The 19,107-nt window shown below is 42.9% G+C and overlaps 2 protein-coding genes across 9 annotated transcripts in view; one reads left to right on the top strand and one right to left on the bottom strand.

Moving 5' to 3' along the window:
* The window catches only part of itpr3 (inositol 1,4,5-trisphosphate receptor, type 3), a 321,535-nt gene that overhangs the window by 31,872 nt on the left and 270,556 nt on the right, over positions 1–19,107 (top strand). For all 8 annotated transcript variants that reach the window (XM_085910327.1, XM_085910318.1, XM_085910310.1 and 5 more), the window contains one exon: positions 5,694–5,815. In XM_085910327.1, the coding sequence (XP_085766453.1) occupies positions 5,694–5,815 (122 nt within the window). The remainder of the gene's footprint in view (positions 1–5,693; positions 5,816–19,107) is intronic.
* Positions 5,427–8,939, bottom strand: LOC147061386 (general transcription factor II-I repeat domain-containing protein 2-like). Its single transcript, XM_085910485.1, has one exon. The coding sequence runs from the start codon at positions 8,438–8,440 to the stop codon at positions 7,385–7,387; it is 1,056 nt and encodes a 351-aa protein (XP_085766611.1). The 5' UTR covers positions 8,441–8,939; the 3' UTR covers positions 5,427–7,384.

Genomic DNA, 19,107 nt, shown 5'->3' with positions numbered 1-19,107 from the left:
GAGGGACTTGAAGTCGAGCTGCTGCTCCTCTACGTTCAGAGGAACTAGATAAAGTGGCTCGGGGATCTCATCAGGATGCCTCCTGGATGGTGTTCCGGGCATTTCCAACCGGTAGGAGACCCCATGGACGACCCAGGGCGTGCTGGAGAGACTATGTCTCTCGGCTGGCCTGGGAATGCCTTGGGATCCCCCGGGTTGGCTGGGGGGAGGGACATCCCTCCTAAAGCTGCTGCCCCCGCGACCCAACCCCGGATAAGCGGCAGAAGATGGATGGATGGAAGAATTAGCGGGCTAATGATCACGAATAAGTACTTATGATTGTCATTAATTAATATTGCATGGTGATGAGAGGCGGCCAGCATGTGTGTATATATGGAATGATGGATGTATGGATGGATGGATATGTATATGCTTATAAGTATCTGTACATTTATGCGTGAGTAGATAAGTACGTATACATGTAAGTGTTGTCAAATCTGCACTTATTTTATTTAAGCGACTGGCTTCCCATTAAAGGTTTGAATAAACCGGCGGTGAAGAGACTCGTCCAAGTTGCTTTATTAAATTAATTCTGAAGGAATAATTTTCATCTCTTTATGGCGCCAATCGTGTTAAAGTCAAGTGACGCTCGTGCAGTGCAACTAAAAACGAGACACGTCGTCAGAATGACCGCGCCCTACTGGTGGCTCTCTTCTCATTTGAGGCTTTTGTTAAATCTCGGATATATTTATGTCTTTGTTAAGACCACAGGGATTCATTATTTACACTAGCGCGCATTCGCCCTAGCTGATCTAAAGATAACTATTTCGAACCAGATCTGACAATACCTGATGTTAAGGATTAAAGCAGTCTTCACTTTAAAAATAATTGAACGCATTTAAAGAATGACTATGATAGGGAAATAAAGAAAATTTAAAGTTCAAATTACTGCATATAAAACCATGCTCAACATAGTTAATACTAAATAATCAATAACTGAATTAAGGATTAAGAAGAAATTTAATGAATAAGCAAGAAAAAGTTAAACAAACAACAATAATTCCACTCACCAATCTCAGAACAAAAGAGGAGACAAAAGGTCTAAAATGATATTTGTTTGAACAAGTTGAGTGATCAGCTTTCCTTTGTTTCAAAATCCGAATTCTATTTAAAAAGAGCAAAGGTCTGCAGATGAGGAGATTAGTCATTACATTGGTGTCTTCCCCTTTCTGCCAGAAGCGGCTGTCTCCTCTGCCTCCTTCGAAGCTTAAAATTTGAAAAATTCCAATTCGAAGCTTAAAATTTGACAACGTCCAACTCGAAAACTCTGGAAATTCATTGTAGTAGATTTTGGTCCAATCTCGAAAAACATGAAAAATCCATCTTCGTCTAAATGGCGTTCTTTACTCCAGGGAGCGTCAGGGCCATTGTCTTGACCAGGAAGAGCCCTTTTCTCGTCCAAAGCCAAGCTTTTATAGGCTCGTCAGCTCCTCTGGCATTACTTCATCGGAATGTATGGAATGTCTGGAATGCCTGGTGTTAGAGATGTTCCCAGTCTAACTTATTTTGCAAGAACCACACGGGGGACAGTATGCCCTTTAAGCACTTGCAAGTGGAGAGCCTGTTCGTTACTGTAGTAATGTTCGAACAAACTCTGCCGTTAGTCTCTTACAAGAGCATACTTATTGAGAACAAGTAGGGTGGGGGTGACATTGGACATGTTTGGTGGTCACCTCAGCAACTGGTTAATCAGTGCGGAGGGTCCCAGCTCATTGTTTTACAAGGTCGTGGAAATAGAAACTAGTGACTAACTAAGAAAGAATGTTTCCACACCATTTGGAAAGTTTCAACAACTGAATGGTTAAACTTTTCAGAGTCAAGGAAGGGTAAAAGGTTTAAACAAAGTTGATAATTCTAGTCTACATTCCAACATAATCATACGATCAGGATAGTTTGTAAACCCTAACACCTGGTATGCTAGGAATGCATAACCTCAACTGATTTTCCATCTGATATTTTAATGCTGCCTCAGCAGATTTCTCAGTTGATATTTTAATCCTGTCTCAGTGGATTTCTCAGTTGATATGTGAGGGTTGCGCAATCTTCACCTGACTCTCAGCTGGGAACCACTGGTTGCCTTGGCAACCTTGCTCAAAACAGCAACCATTGCGCATGACTGTGCTATTTCCTGTTTTGCTCGTTCTTTCGCTATTAGCCCTTGATGTCGCCTTTCAACTTAATACATTCATGTATAGATGGAACAATGTTAAATTCAGGTTGGATAAAACATTGCAACATCAATAACATCTATATGTCTAGTAATGATCAACTTAACATATAATCATACCTAGCCATAATAATGGGTTCTTCTAACTTAAACATACATATATATTGATATTGCTCAAGCTTTTACAGATTAAAATTATGGCAAAGTAAAATCATATTCCATAATTGTGTGTTGCTACGTGTTTGAACAGGTTGTGTCCTCCCAATTGCTAACAATTTAATTTATTAGATTTGTTAGTTTCCATCAAGTCGCCCCTATGTCAAGCTTTAACACCATCTCCTGGTTAAATTTTGGAACGACTACGTTTTAGGATAGCGATTGTGCCTGGGCCAAATTCGATACCCAATTATACACTATCTTGTACCACCATGCCACTTGACAGTGTATATTATATATGTATATGCATGTATATGAATTTATAATGTATTCATCGTTTTTTGACAAAGGGGTGAATGCTAATAAGCATGCTTGTTCTCGCACCTTTCCAAGTATGTTATTTTTTTTCCATGTTTTATTTTGCTTCCTCAATTTCATTTTCAAATGGTTTTGTGCAAGGACAGGAGGCTTTGTATTATTTGTAGTATTAGAATATTTGGAATAAACAAACAAAGTACGCGAACTAAGCAATTGGACAGCGAAACTAATGGAGAGACAGGTCAGCCCGACAGTAATATTTTTTTTTTTACCGTATTTTCACATGCAAAAGGTGCACTGTAATAAAAGGCGCAGTCTCAGTTGTGTGCCATGACTGTGTTTAACACACATAGGGCGCAACGACTCAGGGCGCGAGTTTTATATATACACAATCCACGCCCACACTTAGCCCTTCAATGTCCTCATTGCGCTCTCAACTACGTCCGCCTTACAACTACATACAGACATGGGGCGCACTGGAAATCCACGCCCACACTTCCCCCGTAAACGTTCTCATGGGAACAAACACAACAACACACACACACGAGCATACAAGTGTGCGTTTTTTTTAAATGAAGCGGGAGCAAAACTGAGTTGGGTATTCACATTTTTATTACCGTAATGGTCATCAATCAAACCCATCGAAGTCCTCATCCTCTGTTTCCGAATTGAACAGCAGCGCTAACCTGACATGCCAGGTTCATTTTCTTCACTGTCAGAGTCACTTTCCGTGCCGTGTGGCTCCTCGGAGATGATGCCGGCTTTTACAAAAGCTCAAACAACAGTGCCAGTGGCCATGTTAGCAAGCTCGGCGTTCATTTGCTTCACTTGTTTTTGGCACGCATAGAGTCACAGATCAACAGCGATGGTGATTGCGTGGAAAAAAACACCTTGTCTCCTTACATATGTTTGTGTGTATATGTATAGATAATAATGAGACAGAGGACGACAGTGAGTGCTCAAGTGTGTGACTGTATTGAACCGACACCCGTGCGTCATGACGTAACACAACACAGTAGTGCCGCTGTGGTATACCATTGTATAGGGCAGGGGGTTTTCCACTCCCTCTAACTTCTCCCCTTTTATAGATGGTACCTTATACATTGCTTCAAGCTCCCACAAAAAATATATAAAACAAAAATGTGGTGTAGACCAAATTTAAATTCATTCATACTGCAAATCCATGCCCACAATTCTCCCTCTAAAGTTCTCATGGCGCTCTTTAATACCTTACAACAACAACACACATTGGGACCACTGCATGATGGGGCACGCCGCACATTTAGAAGAAAATCTAAGACTTTTATCCCCGCCTAATAAACGTGAACATACGATAATTGTCACTTTTTAAATCAAGAAACTGCCTCAGATCGCTTCACTCATGTCAAGTAGGTAAATCAACACTTTTGGCTATTTGTGTTTTGCTGGCAGTGTTGGGAGGAATGTATAGCAAAACTAGCAATTTACATAAAGTATCTCAACAACAAAGGATTCAGTCCGGTCAGTCTGCATGTGTAATGAAATCTTTACAACACATTTCCAGTAATGTTACTGTTATGATGAGAGCCAATCTACTCTATTTGGGCACATCCAAAATCCTACTGAAGCTAGAGCTGCTCGATTATGGGTAAAAATCATAATTGCGATTATTCTGATCAATATTGAAATCACGATTATTTACATAATTATGTTTTTGGAGGGTGGGTTGGTGGGGCACTGGTTAGCACGTCCGCCTCACAGTTAGGAGGGTGCGGGTTCAATTCCACCTCCGGCCCTCTCTGTGTGGAGTTTGCATGTTCTCCCCGTGCCCGCGTGGGTTTTTCCGGGCACCCCAGTTTTCTCCCACATCCCAAAAACATGCTTGGTAGGCCGATTGAGCACTCCAAATTGCCCCTAGGTGTGAGTGCGAGTGCGGATGGTTGTTCCTCTCTGTGTACCCTGCGATTGGATGGCAACCGGTTCAGAGTGTCCCCCGCCTACTGCCCGATTACTGCTGGGATAGCCTCCAGCACGCCCGCGACCCCCGTGGGGACAAGCGGTATAGAAAATGGATGGATGGATGGATGGATGGATGGATGGATGTTTTTGCAATTGGAAAGGCATTTATTGAACATTTTTGGATCAGTAGTTATTGAACATGTTTTTTTAAAAAACACTCTCCTGTTAACATTGTTAGGAAAGTTCATTTTCTACACAAACGAGTTCAAAGTTCAATTCACAAATTTTAAAATGAACTTGTCAGTTCATAGTTCATAATTGAAATTTTTTAAACTAAGTTCAGAGTTCCAAAAGTGAAAAGTTTATAGTTCTTTTCTTATCCCAAACAAAAAAATAAATAAGGAGGGGGGTGCTCGTCGCGCGAAAGTTTTCATCGAATGGAGCATCTGTCATCGCCCTGTGTGACTGTTTACCAATTACCAATCCCCCCCCGCCTATTTAAACCTCATTTAAAGTGTTTTTAGCAGGGGTTTATATTGAAGTCTAAGAAGAGAAAACCTGGCATCCGAAAGTAAACTGCCGTTCAAAACGATTCAATGTCCCCAAAACAAGCGCGTTCATAAAAACGTACATGGAGCAAAACTTTGTTCATCAACCTTAGTTCATTGAACGCGTTAAGGTACAACAATGGCTGTTAAATATGGCCTGGATCTCCACTCTCCACACACGCGGTTGAGTTGCGCATGCACGTCTGCAAACGAAAACATCAAATAATCGTTTGTCTTCGATTATATGAATTTTGAGATTGTCTGGAGCCAAAATTGTGATTATGATTAAATTTGATTAATTGAGCAGCTGTAGTTGAAGCCACTGACTGTAGTCTCAATAAGTGAACATCATGGGATGAGACATATTGACACATAGAGTGCCGGTCTAAGGTCTTCAAAACAATTGGTAAACCCAATGCCGGTCTAAGGTCTTCAGAACAATTGGTAAACCTAAAATAACCTGTCTTTATTCACACTGTCTTGGTTACGGCATGCTAACACGTGCTAACATTATTTTGTCTGTTCAGACTGCCTGTTCAAGGTATGTCCGATGAGTCGCTACTCAGCACAGAAGCAGTTCTGGAAGGCCAAACAGGCTAAACATGAGAAGGAGAAGATTGGCGACGTGGTTCTGCTGCAAAAACTTCAGGTAACCTTCACATCTACTCCGTTTCATTAACAGCATTTTTTTGGGGGGGGGGAGTACCATTTTTGATTTAGAAACAAATGAATAATAATGCAGTCATGTAGCATGTAATGTAACAATCTTTTTCTTCCTCAAGTACATGTGTTTAGACCTGAACTATCATCAAATGTCTAAAATATGGATACTCTAGGTCAAATTACAGTAGTTTTAATTGGCTACGATTACATAGTCAAACTTTTTCAATCTGATCAGAGTTCGGATGAAGATTTTGACCGAATTCACTGTTTACATGCACACAAAATTAAATAAGAAAATATGAATAAGAAAAATATGTGTTTAAGTGTTAATAAGTGTTTTCATATTGCTGATTGGATTATCTAACCAATATAAACCGCCTCTCTCATATGGGCATTTTTTTTTTTATCAGAATGGTCTTGATCCAATGTGAAAATTCTGAATGACGTGTGTGCATGAAGCATTTTCATTTTTATCAGGCTTTTAATCAGAATTAATGTAATGAGGTATCATCAGGCTTTGCGCCACCATAATAGAACTTTATTCATACCTTGGGATTACTCTCAGAAAATTACGGGTCTTAGGCTATCATCAACAGGTGGTTGACTTCTGTAGGCATCACCCACAAAAACTTCTAGTTTGCCATATGGCTTCACAATTCAATGACATCTACTTGACTTGTTCAGAAACATTCTGAAGAACCATTATAAGCAAACATCTTTGGAGAAATTACCGTAATTTTCAGACTATAAATCGCGTTTTTTGTCATAGAGTGGGTGGGGGGGCGACTTATACTCAGGAGCGACTTATATTTATTTTTCTTCACAAATTGTAAAAATTCAAAAATCCGCGATGTAGTGAAACCGCGAAAAACGAACCGCGATGTAGCAAGGGATTACTGTCTTTTGAACTGCAAGTGACGTCACCCGTGCCGCGCGGCGGTTGTTGACATAAAAAGCAAAGGATTCGATCACGGGATGACGAAGATGTCGAAAGGTCCCACGTACTACCGGCATCATTAGCGGCTTTGTTCGTAAGTGACACGGAGGACGAAGAGTTTGAAGGATTTAATGATTTAGAGCAGGGGTGGGCAAACTTTTTGACTTGAGTTCTAAAATTTGACAGAGGGGCCGAGTCAAGAACAGATGGATGTAGTGTTATATGAATTACATACAGGATTTGACCTATTAATGATTAATTTAATTACATTTCAGTTGAATAAACACAGCAGGAAAACTCACCATCAGTTTCAGTGGGAACAGTGTTGTTGATCTCCCTGTTTTGTCAGTGCATCAAAGTCTGGAGTAAGTTTTGTTGTAGCGATTCTCAGGATAGATCCGAGGTGTTGGTCAGTTATCTTGGATCTGTGACGGGATTTGTTCATGTTCATAACACTGAATGTCTGCTCACATACATAGGTCGAGCCAGACAAGTCTAGCATCTTCTGTGCCGTCCTCCGTAGGTTTGGAAAGGTGGCTTCGTTCAGTGAAGCATAAAAGTCATTAAGTTTAAGAGTGTTGAGCTTTTCCTTCAAGGTGGCATCAGACTGAAGATCGATCAGTTCCAATTGCACCTCATGTGGTACTGTTTCACGGTCTTTTCACGAGCTGAAGTGACTCCAGTGATTTGCTGTATTTCTTTGCATATCGCGTCGCCTCTTTCTGAGTGTCGTGTGGCGAAATGAGTGAAGGATGCGTTCGCAACTTGTCTGGAGAATAAAAAGAGTTTAGATTTAAACGCTGTAACATGTTTGTACATGTCGTGCACAAACTGATCTTTCCCCTGCAGTTTCACATTCAGTTCATTCAAGTGTGAAAATACGTCCACAGCAAACCCAAAATCACAAAGCCAGTTCTGGTCTCGTAGCTCAGGAAATTCGTCAGATTTCTCATTGAACTCTAAAAATGCGCCGATCTCTTCTTTCAGGTCCCAAATGCGTTGAAACACTTTGCCCAAACTTAACCACCGGACACGAGAGTGGTAAAGTAAGTCCTGATGATCCGCATCAGTTTCCTCCAGGAACGTGATGAACTGACGATGCTGGAGTCCCCTTGCGCGTATAAAGTTCACAAGTTTTACGACTGGATTCACAACATGGTTAAGCTGCGATACAGACTTACAAAGTGATTCCTGATGAATGATACAGTGAAGAAAAATAACATTTTGTTCAGGATTTTCCTCTTTTACTTTATCCTGGATTTGTTTCAGCAGCCCAATGTTTTTTCCTGTTAAATTTGGTGATCCATCCGTCGTGACATTGGCAAGTTTTCTCCAAGGTAGTTTATGTTTCTCGATGGCAGCAGACACCTTGTCATACAAATCCTCTCCCCGCGTTGTTCCCTTCAAAGACTCCATGGTCAAAAACTCCTCCGTTATCTCAAAGCTGTCATTTATTCCTCGAATAAAAATTAGGAGCTGGGCTGTGTCTTTGAAATCATTACTTTCATCAAGTGCAAGTGAATATAACTGAAAGAACTCTGCCTTTTTGTTTAGCTGGCTAGCTATAAGTTCATCAATTAGTTCCACACGGCGAGTCACAGTCCGACGTGACAAACTGATTTTTTCAAACTTGCCTTTACTTTCCGGACACAGAACACCTGCAGTCTCCACCATGCAGTCTTTCAAAAACTCACCTTCGGAGAAAGGCTTGCTAGCTGCTGCTAATTTGAATGCCAGCAAAAAGCTTGCCTTGGTAGTTGACTCCGGGATCGCAGTTTGTCGGTGAAAAACGTTTTGCTAGGACAGTAAATTGGCTGCCATCCTCTCAGCCGTAGCTGCCTGTTCTTGCGCCGACAGCTTGCTGGCATAATTGGCATGTTCGTAGCAAAGTGACGGCTAATATTGTACTCCTTAAAAACCGCGACACTTTCTTGGCATATCAAACATACAGCCTTTGATCGGACTTCTTTGAAAAAATATTTTGTTGTCCATTCTGTTTTAAACACTCGACACTCAATGTCTACTTTTCTTTTCTTTTCTTTGATAAACTCATGTTTGTTTTTAGAAGGAGGAAAGCTTTACCGCGGAAACCGAGAAGGAGAGTGCTTCTTCTGGGAAAAGCTTAACCGGGAAGAAGAGGGGGCAAATGCTCAAGCGCGCCATCTATTGAGAAAATGTGGGCATTACAGGGAAAAGTAAATAATCAAGGTTCGCCAGTATATTTTGATATAACTGGGAGATGTTTGGCGGAACGGATTAAAAAGACCAACGGGCCGTATATGGCCCGCGGGCCGTAGTATGCCCACATCTGATTTGGAGTGACACAGAAGGTTTGAAAAACTTGTTAGCATGTTATTTATGCTATAGTTATTTGAATAACTCTTGATATGTTACGTCAGGCATGTTCTCAGTTCCTCGTTTATGTGTTAATGTGACGTTAGCATACCGTACCATTCAGCTTGTTGTTGCCTATTCATGATTGTTCTTGGTTTTGGATTTTATCAAATAAATTTCCCCCAAAAATGCGACTTATACTCCGGTGTGACTTATATATATCGGCCGGGTGGCTGTCCGGGGACGGTGGATGGGGCTCGGACGTGGCTTTTACGCACGCCCGGTCCTATTTATGGAGCTCTCTTCCACCTCCGTGGCTGGAAGTTCAGTAGTTCTTGGCTCGTTGAACTCTTGTTTTGTTAAATAAAGAGCCGTTTACCAAACCCACGTCTTTCCTGGTACTTTGTTAACGCTACAATATCGTTATATACTAGATCTCTGCAGCGCATGCACGGCGTTGTTGACATAAAGAACGAGGAATTTGATTGATGGATTTAATGATTTGGAGTGACACAAATAGTTTGATAATATTATTATATAAACCCACGTCTTTCCTGGTACTTTGTTAACGCTACAACATAGTTATATACTAGATCTCTGCAGCACACACGCGGCGTTGTTGACATAAAGAACGAGGAATTTGATCGATGGATTTAATGATTTGGAGTGACAGATGGTTTGATAATATTGTTGTAATAAGATAGTTATTTGAAATATACTTTATATATCGTTATAATAATTAGAAATGCAACTTACAAGGGGTCCGTCGTCAGCATATGCGGCGCATACGCGGCATTGTTTACATAAAGCACGATCGATGGATTTAATGAATTGGAGTGACACAGATGGTTTGATAAACGTGTTATTTATGTAATACTTACTTGAATAACTCTGAATGTTACGTCTGGCCCGTTCTCAGCTCCTCGTTTGTGTATATGTTACGTTAGCATACCGTATCGTTTAGCCTGTTGTTGCTGGTTCATGTCTGTTTTTGGTGTTGGATTTTGACAAATAAATTTGCCCCAAAAGTGCGACTTATACTCCGGTGCAACTTATATATGTTTTTTTTCACTTCATTGTGCATTTTATGGCTGGTGCGACTTATACTCCGGAGCGATTTATAGTCCCAAAATTACGGTGTTTGAAAAATCTGCAATGCAGTCTCGTAATGGTGAGGAAGAAAGTGAAGGAAAGAAAAGAAAGCCTGAATTGAGTGAAAGTGAAGAGAGTGAAAATAAAAGTTAAAAAGTAAACGTGAAAAAAATATCTTAAAAAAAAAATAGGCTGTTAGTTTTAAGTTAACGTTATGTAAGTTGGATGTGGCTGTGGAACTAATTAAACGAATTGCAATGTATTCATATGGGAATATTTGATCAAACATATGACTATTTCTACATCTATAGGTCCCGGAACAAATAATTATGATTTTTTTAAACAATTCAGCTTCGTATTCCACCTTGTATTTTACTTATTTGCTGTGCATTGTCCTTCAACAACAACTCCATAAGTGGCAAATAACTTACAAAGAAGAGACAACAATAGAGCCATCTGAAATTCATTCAAAACTCACTTCAGGATAACTGGCTACTCTTTGGAATACAACTGGAGAGAGAAAGTCCCACCTACTGTAGACTCTACAGTGATCCCTCGCTACTTCGTGGTTCGTTTATTGCGGCTTTACTGCATCGCAGATGTTTTCCATTTGATATCATAAAAGTTCTAAAAACATATTTTCAGTGTTGTACTTTGTTATAAAAGAATTTGTTATAAAAATACTTCTGAAAACATATTTACAATATTGTACCTTGTTATAAAAAGTTATCAAAATAAAAGAGTCCTAAAATCATATGTACAGTATGTATACTTTAGCTACATCTACATATACAAAATGCGCATAGTGCTGCTTTGGTAACCTGTGACCACTAGAGGTCCCTGTTTAACCAAGGTTAACAACAGAACATCACATCTACATGTTACGCACACACACACGCACACACACACACACACACACACACACACACACACACACACACACACACACACACACACACACACACACACACACACACACACACACAATATTTATATTTTCAATATTTATACAATATTTTCTGTATGTTGTTTATACTATTAATGTATTATTTACACGCTTGAAACTATTTAATGCTTGAATAATAACATGCACTTAAATGGTTTCATATACATTTATTGACAAAGAAATGTACAGATGAGAGGGTGACGCTACTTTGTGGATTTCATTTATCGCGGGGTGGTTTTGGAACCAATTATCGGCGATAAATAAGGGATTACTGGATTTGAAGGACCTATGTCAAAAACCATGGACAACCAAAAAACCTACTAACCTAATCTGACAAGTAAAGTCTTACACTCCAGCAAACTGAAACATGAGACTCGCGTGACAGACTTATTCCTTCATAAATGTTACCCTCAATAGAACAACTCCTACATGGGTCGGCTAGTCATAACCATCATTGAATATATGCGACTACACAAAGACTGTCAAACTTAATTTCAAAAAGGGGTTTTATTTTTTTACCGTCTGTAAAACTCAATTATTGTAATTTGATATGTTTATTAATTGATATATTTTCAGATTTCATTGGTTTGACATCACTTTACTTGTTTTGTTGAATGGGACAAATTACTCCCGGGATTGGTTTCAGAAGTTCTCCCGAGATCCCATCAATTCCAGGGGGTTTGTTGTTTGGCAGCTCTGTCTGTGCGCACTCCACTTTACTTTCCAACAAGTCAGGCTCCAGTTCCTTTTGGTCCCCAAATTCCTTTGGGTGGACAGTGCTGACACTGTGTATTCTTTCCATCTATTTTTGATCTCTTGTTGGTCTGTGATTTCTTTCCCATCGTTTATGGTTGATTGACGGGCCGAGAAAGGTTTCGCGATGGAAAATGGTTCTCCTGTGTGGCCCTTCTTAAAGGCTTCTTTGAGGCTCGTGTATTGGATAATCAGAAAGTTGTTTTTTTCCTTCCTGGCTGCTCTTTGGAAATCGACATTGAGTCTCCTCGCTTCTTCCAACCTGCCTGTAGCCTTGGCTTCTCTCCTCTTGTCAGCGATGCAAAGAGTGGCTGCAGTGAACCATTTCCCACAACGTGCTGATTTCTTGTATGGCACATGTGCTTGCACGGTTTCAGTGATGGATTATTTGATCTCTGCCCACAGTTCATTTGGGTCAAGTTTTGCGTGCTGGAGCAATTCAACCCTGTTCCGCACTCCAACTGCATATTGCACTGGGATCTTGCTGACATCAAATATTCTCTGCACAGGAGAATGTTTGGTCTTGCACAATCTAAACCTGAGTTTGGCAATAAGAAGTTGGTCATCAGACCCACAGTCTGCGCCTGGGAGTGCCTACGCCAGGCATGTCCAAAGTCCGGCCCGCGGGCCAATTGCGGCCCGTGGTCAAATTTCATCAGGCCCGCAGCCTCTGTGATAAAATCTTTAGTATGTGGCCCGCCGCCATTGTTGACCAGCGCTTTAATACACACGTACCAAAGCTATTTTATATTTATGCCGCAGAAATGTAATCTCGCGCGACCCGGCGTGATTTCACAGCGAGAACATGAGTCCAGCTGTCCTGCTATGCGGAGCATGCGCAAGTCAAATGCGGAAATAAACCCGTTGTAAAAAGGGTACGCGCGAACCGGCTGCGTGAACCCTGTGTGAAATGTTCATGAGGCGAAAATAATTTTAAACTCATGTAAATTTAAGGTATTTCATACAGTTTGTTCAATGTTATCGTATTTTATGTATTACTTATAACTCCTGTTTAAAATGTTCATGAGGCGAAAATAATTTTAAACTCATGTAAATTTAAGGTATTTCATACAGTTTGTTCAATGTTATCGGACTCTTCAGATATGAATGAAAGGCAGAATTTGTGTTTGCCTGAGTGGCTTATATTTTGTTATTTTGTCATTTAAAAAATAAAGACAATTGGGAGAATGAAATTTGTTTTATAACAGTGTTTATTTGGATGAAATTGTAGTTAAAAAAATGTCCGAAAAAACTACTGGCCCCCGGGCCCCTTCACTTTATCAAATCTGGCCCTCCTTGCAAAAAGTTTGGACACCCCTGGCCTACGCAGAGAAAATTGATCCTTTCCAATTTTGTTGGCAGAGGATATAATCGATCTGGTTGTTTGGGGATGTCCAGATGTAAAGGCGCCATTTGGGCTGGGTAAAAAGGGTGTTGCTTATTCTAAATTTGTTCTCCTGACAAAACAAGGTGGGCCCCAGCATCATTCTTCTCCCCTAGGCCGTGTCTGCCAACTACTCCCGTATCTTTCCCTTGTTCGACTTAGGCAGCGAAATCAGCCATGATGTATAGGGTCCTTTCTCGAGGTACTGTCGAGTGCACTCTGGAGTTTGGGGTAGAATTCGTCAATGTCCTGTTCTGATGCTTCTGCTGTTGATGCATAGACTTGCATAATGGTCACATTGAGAGGTGTCCCTCTGATGCGGATGCACATGATCTTATCGCTCATGTAATTGGGGCTCTTTTCATACCTTGTGATCCTTTTGTTGGCTACAATGACAACACCCTTTCTCCTTTCTGTCTTGTTCCCTGAGTAAGAAATAGTACGCCTGTCCCAACTGAAATCTCCCGATCCAATCCAGTGCAGTTCACTTTACTTTCAAATATTTCAATTAATACTTATACATCACTCTGTATGTAGTAGTTAATTATAACATATTTGAGTTTGTTACCCCTTTAAGGTTAAAAACAAGAATGACACGTGTAATGTAAGATAATTACAAATAATGCTAATGATTTTGGCTATGGTACATATTACATAAGCATATTCAATATATATTGTGTGCATGTATTTGTATGAGCATGCGCACTAGTGCCTTAGTCAGCTTAAGTTTGCTGGCCTTGTACCAGCAGGCAAATCTTGCTGACGGGTCTTTTGAGCTGACTTGTTTTGGTTGAAAGTCGTACAATGCGGACCAAGACTTTGGAACCAACAATGGACATGCATCTCTGGTAACTGCTCATCCCATCCAATGTTCTGCTTGCATAACTCCTGTAGAATACATTTTGCAGGAAAGGTGATAGGTGCGAGGAATCCAAGTGGATCATATGTGGAGCTGACCATTGAGAGAATTCCACGTCTGGTGGTTAGGAGTTCCTTTATGGTTACTTGGAAGGTGAAGGTATCAGAATCAGAATAGGCCAGACAGTGATAGAGGTGCAGTGGATAGACTGGATGATGGCAGTGTAGAAGGTCTTCAGCAGCTCCTGTGGCAGGTTGAACTTCCTGAGATGTCTCAGAAAGTACAACCTCTGCTGGGCCTTCTTCCAGATAGAGTCTATGTTGCCGGTCCATTTAAGGTCCTGGGAGATTGTGGATCCCATGAACTTGAAGGTATCTGTGGTGGGAATAGCATTTGTGAGGATGCTGAGGAGTGGAAGTGGTGAAGGGTCTCTCCTGAAGTCCAATGTCATCTCCACAGTCTTGAGCGGGTTCAGCTCCTGGTGGTTTTGGCCGCACCAATGGACCAGCCGCTCCACCTCCTGTCTTTACACAATCTCGTCACCATCCTGGATCAGTCCAATAAAAGTGGTGTCGTCCGTATACTTGAGGAGCTTCACAGAAGAATCGCCTGAGCAGCAATCATTGGTGTAGAGCAGGGATCACCAACATGGTGCCCGCGGGCACCAGGTCGCCCGTGAGGACCGTGTGAGTCGCCCGCAGGGCTGTTCTAAAATTAGCTCAAATAGCTGCAAATCAGTGAGCTGCATCTATTTATTATATTTTTTGTTTTGCTATTCTTATTTAAATTACACTTACATGTGGTCTGGAAATGACAATTATTTGAAAAAAAGATTAATTAGTTTGTGCAGCGGAAACAAGACGATTGACCCCACAAAAGATTGCAGAAAAAAAAGTCCATCCATCCATCTTCCGCTTATCCGGGGTCGGGTCGCGGGGGCAGCAGCTTCCCTCTCCCCAGCCACTTCTTCCAGCTCATCCCGGGGGATCCCGAGGCGTTCCCAGGCCAGCCGGGAGACATAGTCTCTCCAGCGCATCCTGGGTCATCCCCAGGGTCTCCTACCGGTGGGGCATGCCCGGAACACCTCCTCAGGGAGGCGTCCAGGAGGCATCCTGATGAGATGCCCGAGCCACCTCATCTGGCTCCTCTCAACGTGGAGGAGCAGCGGCTCTACTCAGAGTCTCTACTCAGAGTCTCTCCCGAATGACCAAGCTCCTCACCCTATCTCTAAGGGAGAGCCCGGACACCCTGCGGAGGAAACTCATTTCGGCCGCTTGTATCCTGGATCTCGTTCTTTCGGTCACGACCCATAGCTCGTGACCATAGGTGAGGGTAGGAGCATAGATCGACCGGTAAATCGAGAGCTTTGCCTTTTGGCTCAGCGCTCTCTTCACCATGACGGACCGGTACAGAGTTCGCTTTACTGCCGACGCTGCATCGATCCGCCTGTCGATCTCGCACTCCATCCTGCCCTCACTTGTGAACAAGGCCCCCAAGATACTTGAACTCCTCCAATTGGGGCAGGATCTCATCCGCGATCCGGAGAGGGCATTCCTCGAATTTGGAGGTGCTGACCCTCATCCCGACCGCTTCACACTCGGCTGCTAACCGCTCCAGTGATACAGGGACTGAACTGCCCTTATCAGTTGGCTCGGCACCCCGTACTCCCGAAGTACCCTCCACAGAACCTCCCGAGGGACACGGTCGAACACCTTCTCCAAGTCCTCAAAACACATGTGGACTGGTTGGACGAACTCCCATGCATCCTCGAGGATCCTGCCGAGGGTGTAGAGCTGGTCCACTGTTCCACGGCCAAGACGTAAAAACAAAAAAAACAAAACGTAACATTTAAAATTTACAATTCTTTTAACAAGGAATGGGAGGTAGAGTTTTATTTTACCACTGTGAAAGCAGCCTGCGGTACATCAAAGTGACACAATGTTGAGAGACATTTTCCAACTTACCACACAAGCTACCAAGCTATGTACTCACCGTGCAGCGCACTACATGCAGAAAAAGGTCACGATTTAAAGGCAGTTTGGGCAAACAGCAATCTTTTTTCACGAGACTGGTGCAAAGCTCCCAAAAAACCGAAGCCTCATTGAGAGTTAGCTTTAACTCTGTAACTGTTACGGAATTGTCACGCCTGTATCAGAGCACACTTGGCCGGCAACTTCCCTTATCCACACCCCTTCAATACCGTAAAGCTCCCTCTTGCAACCAGCGCTTGGACCTACTACCGCCACCAGCTCCTATCCAAGAGACCGGACGCACGTGCGCCAACGGGATCCTCCCCAGCGTCGCCGCACCCACAGCCGTCGCCGGATTTCAGCCCAGTGCCATCGGACTCGCGGCCGCCATCGGACGCCACCCCAGCGTGCCGGATCTGCGGCCGCTGTTTGACCTTGTGCCAGCAGCGGCCAAACCCGCGATCATTACCTGACCCCGCGTCTACAACTGCAACATGCTCAACTCCTGCCACTGAGCAGGGCTCCACCTCCCGAATGCCGCCGATTGCAGTTCTGTTTCCCCGAATGCCGCCGATTGCGGTTCTGTTTCCCCGAATGTCGCTGATTGCGGTTCTGTTTCCCCTAATGCTGCTGTGCACGGGTCAGGCTTTGTTACTGCCAGTATTATTCTGCCACGGACAAGTTGGGTGTTCTGGACAGTCGGGGTCGTTGGGACTGGTGCGCTTCCTCTTAACGATTCCCCCCCCCCCCCGCACACTCCGTGTGGGGGGTTTGTTATGGGATGTTGAGAGCCATCCCTTGAGGGGGGGTGGGGGGGTACTGTCCCGCCCGTGCCAGAGCACGCTCGGGCGGCAACTTCTCTCAGCCACACCCCTTCATTACCTTAATGTCTGTCACCTGCTCCCTTTGTTGTCTCATGTATTTAAACCCTACTCATGTGTTCCTCCTTGTCGGTGTCTCCTGTTGTCTCCCGTCTGTCTCCGCGCCTTGTGTTCCTGTCCTGCTCGTGCAGTTTCCCCCCGGTCTTGTCTGGAGGCTCATGGTCAGATTCTGTTCTGTGTCTGAGTGGACTTCCGTTTGCCTGTCTGCTGGCCGTGAGTCTCTATCCCGCCTGTGTCTGTGTTCGCCCACTTCCCTTCCCTTCAATAAAACCTCTTCCAAGCTGCATTTGGTCACGCTGCTCCACTCATTCATGACAGGAATTCTTGATTTAGAAAAATAAGGCATTTTCAGATGAGGCGGTTGTCAAAGAAGCAATGATGATAATGGCTACAACTATGCTTGAAGACCAGAAGTACGGACCCGATGTAATCTCCGCTCTCGCTAATGTTCAACTTGGGGCATGTACTGTTAGAGATGTTGTAACTCTAACTTATTTTGCAAGAACCACACGGGAGACAGTATGCCCTTTGAACACTTGCAAGTGGAGAATTTGTTCGTTACTGTAGATACAGCAATGTCCGAACAAAGTCTGCCGTTGAAGTCCTGCAAGAGAGTCTTTATTGAGAGAAGAAGGGTGGGGGTGAGAGTCAGCCAAGGTGGGGGTGACATTTGACATGTGTAGTGGGCACCTCAGCAAATGATTAACCACTTGGGAGGGTCCCAGTTTATCGCTCCACGAGGCCGTGGACATAAATTCTAGTGGAGCAAAACAAGGACGCCTCCACACCACCTGGAGAGCTTCAACAACTGAATGGTTCAACTGTTCAGAATCACGGGAAGGTAAAAGGTTCAAACAAAGTTCATCATTCTAGTCTACATCCCAACATAATCATACGATCAAGATAGTTTATAAACCCTAACATGTACAATGGGAAGAAGAGTGTCTGCGATGTCTGCGAACTTAGCCGACCCGTTAGACCGCAATCTGGCGAGGTGCCGATGGTTCATTATCCGGTGTGGAGTCGGTGGACAGCAGCAGCACAGCGCACTTAATGGTCTTTATCAGAATGGTATTTCTTGATTTCTCCTCAAAAGAAGAACTCCTGACGCTACTGCCAACTGAAACACTGGTGGAGAGCACGCAGTATCAGACTTCCCACTAACTGATAAAGAAACAGTTACTAGATTTGGTGTCCAGTTCAAAATGAGTCATTCGTGGTTTTTTTAAATGTGTTTTTGTAAAATGTAACATTCAATATCACAACTGTTATGGGTGGGGGTTTTTTCTTCGTCTTTTACAGAGTATTTGTTCAAAATTCAGTGGATGTGCATTGTGTTTTCTTCAGAGTGTTGTAGTAGTGATCGTTTGAAAATGTTCATTTTGAAATTACTTGCACTTGAAAATATAAAAATAAATTGTTGCATATTGATGTTAATATATTTCCTATCTTATCATGATTGATATTTATTGTGAGAAATAATTAACTAGATCATGGTCTTTACATAGCTAAATACCATTACTTATTAATAATAACACAGTTAAAGGTAAATTGAGCAAATTGGCTATTTCAGAAGTGTTTATCAAACTGGTAGCCTTTTGCCTTAATCAGTACCCAGGAAGTAGTCCTCGGTTTAAGAAAGGTTGGCGACCCCTGGTGTAGAGAGAGAAGAACACTGGGGAGAGTACACATCCCTGGAGGGCGCCAGTGCTGGTGGTCCGGGTGTCAGATGTGATGGTTCAGCCTCACCTGCTGTCTCCTGTTGGTCAGGAAGCTGGTGATCCACTGACAGGTGGAGCCAGGCACCGCAAGCTGGATGAGCTTCTGGTGGAGGATATCAGGACCGATGGTGTTGAACGCCAAGCTGAAGTCCACAAGCAGGATCCTGGCATATGTCCCTGGGGTGTCTAGATGGCGCAGGATGTCGTGCAGTCCCACGTTGACCGCATCATCTACCGACCTGTTTGCCCGGTAGGCAAACTGCAAGGGGTCAAGCAGGGGGCCTGTGATGTCCTTCAGGTGGCTCAACACTAGCCTCTCAAAGAATTTCATGACCACAGGTGTCAGGGCGACAGGTCTGTAATCATTCAATCCTGTGATGACGGGGTTCTTGGCCACCGGT

This window comes from Syngnathus leptorhynchus, chromosome 1 (assembly GCF_054491065.1).
Source record: "Syngnathus leptorhynchus isolate UIUO chromosome 1, UIUO_Slep, whole genome shotgun sequence".
NCBI lineage: Eukaryota > Metazoa > Chordata > Actinopteri > Syngnathiformes > Syngnathidae > Syngnathus > Syngnathus leptorhynchus.
This window is presented reverse-complemented; position numbering and strand designations above follow the sequence as displayed.

Excerpts from the sequence above, each read along its gene's own strand:
- LOC147061386 (XM_085910485.1), bottom strand. The coding sequence starts at position 8,440 with ATGGTGGAGACTGCAGGTGTTCTGTGTCCGGAAAGTAAAGGCAAGTTT.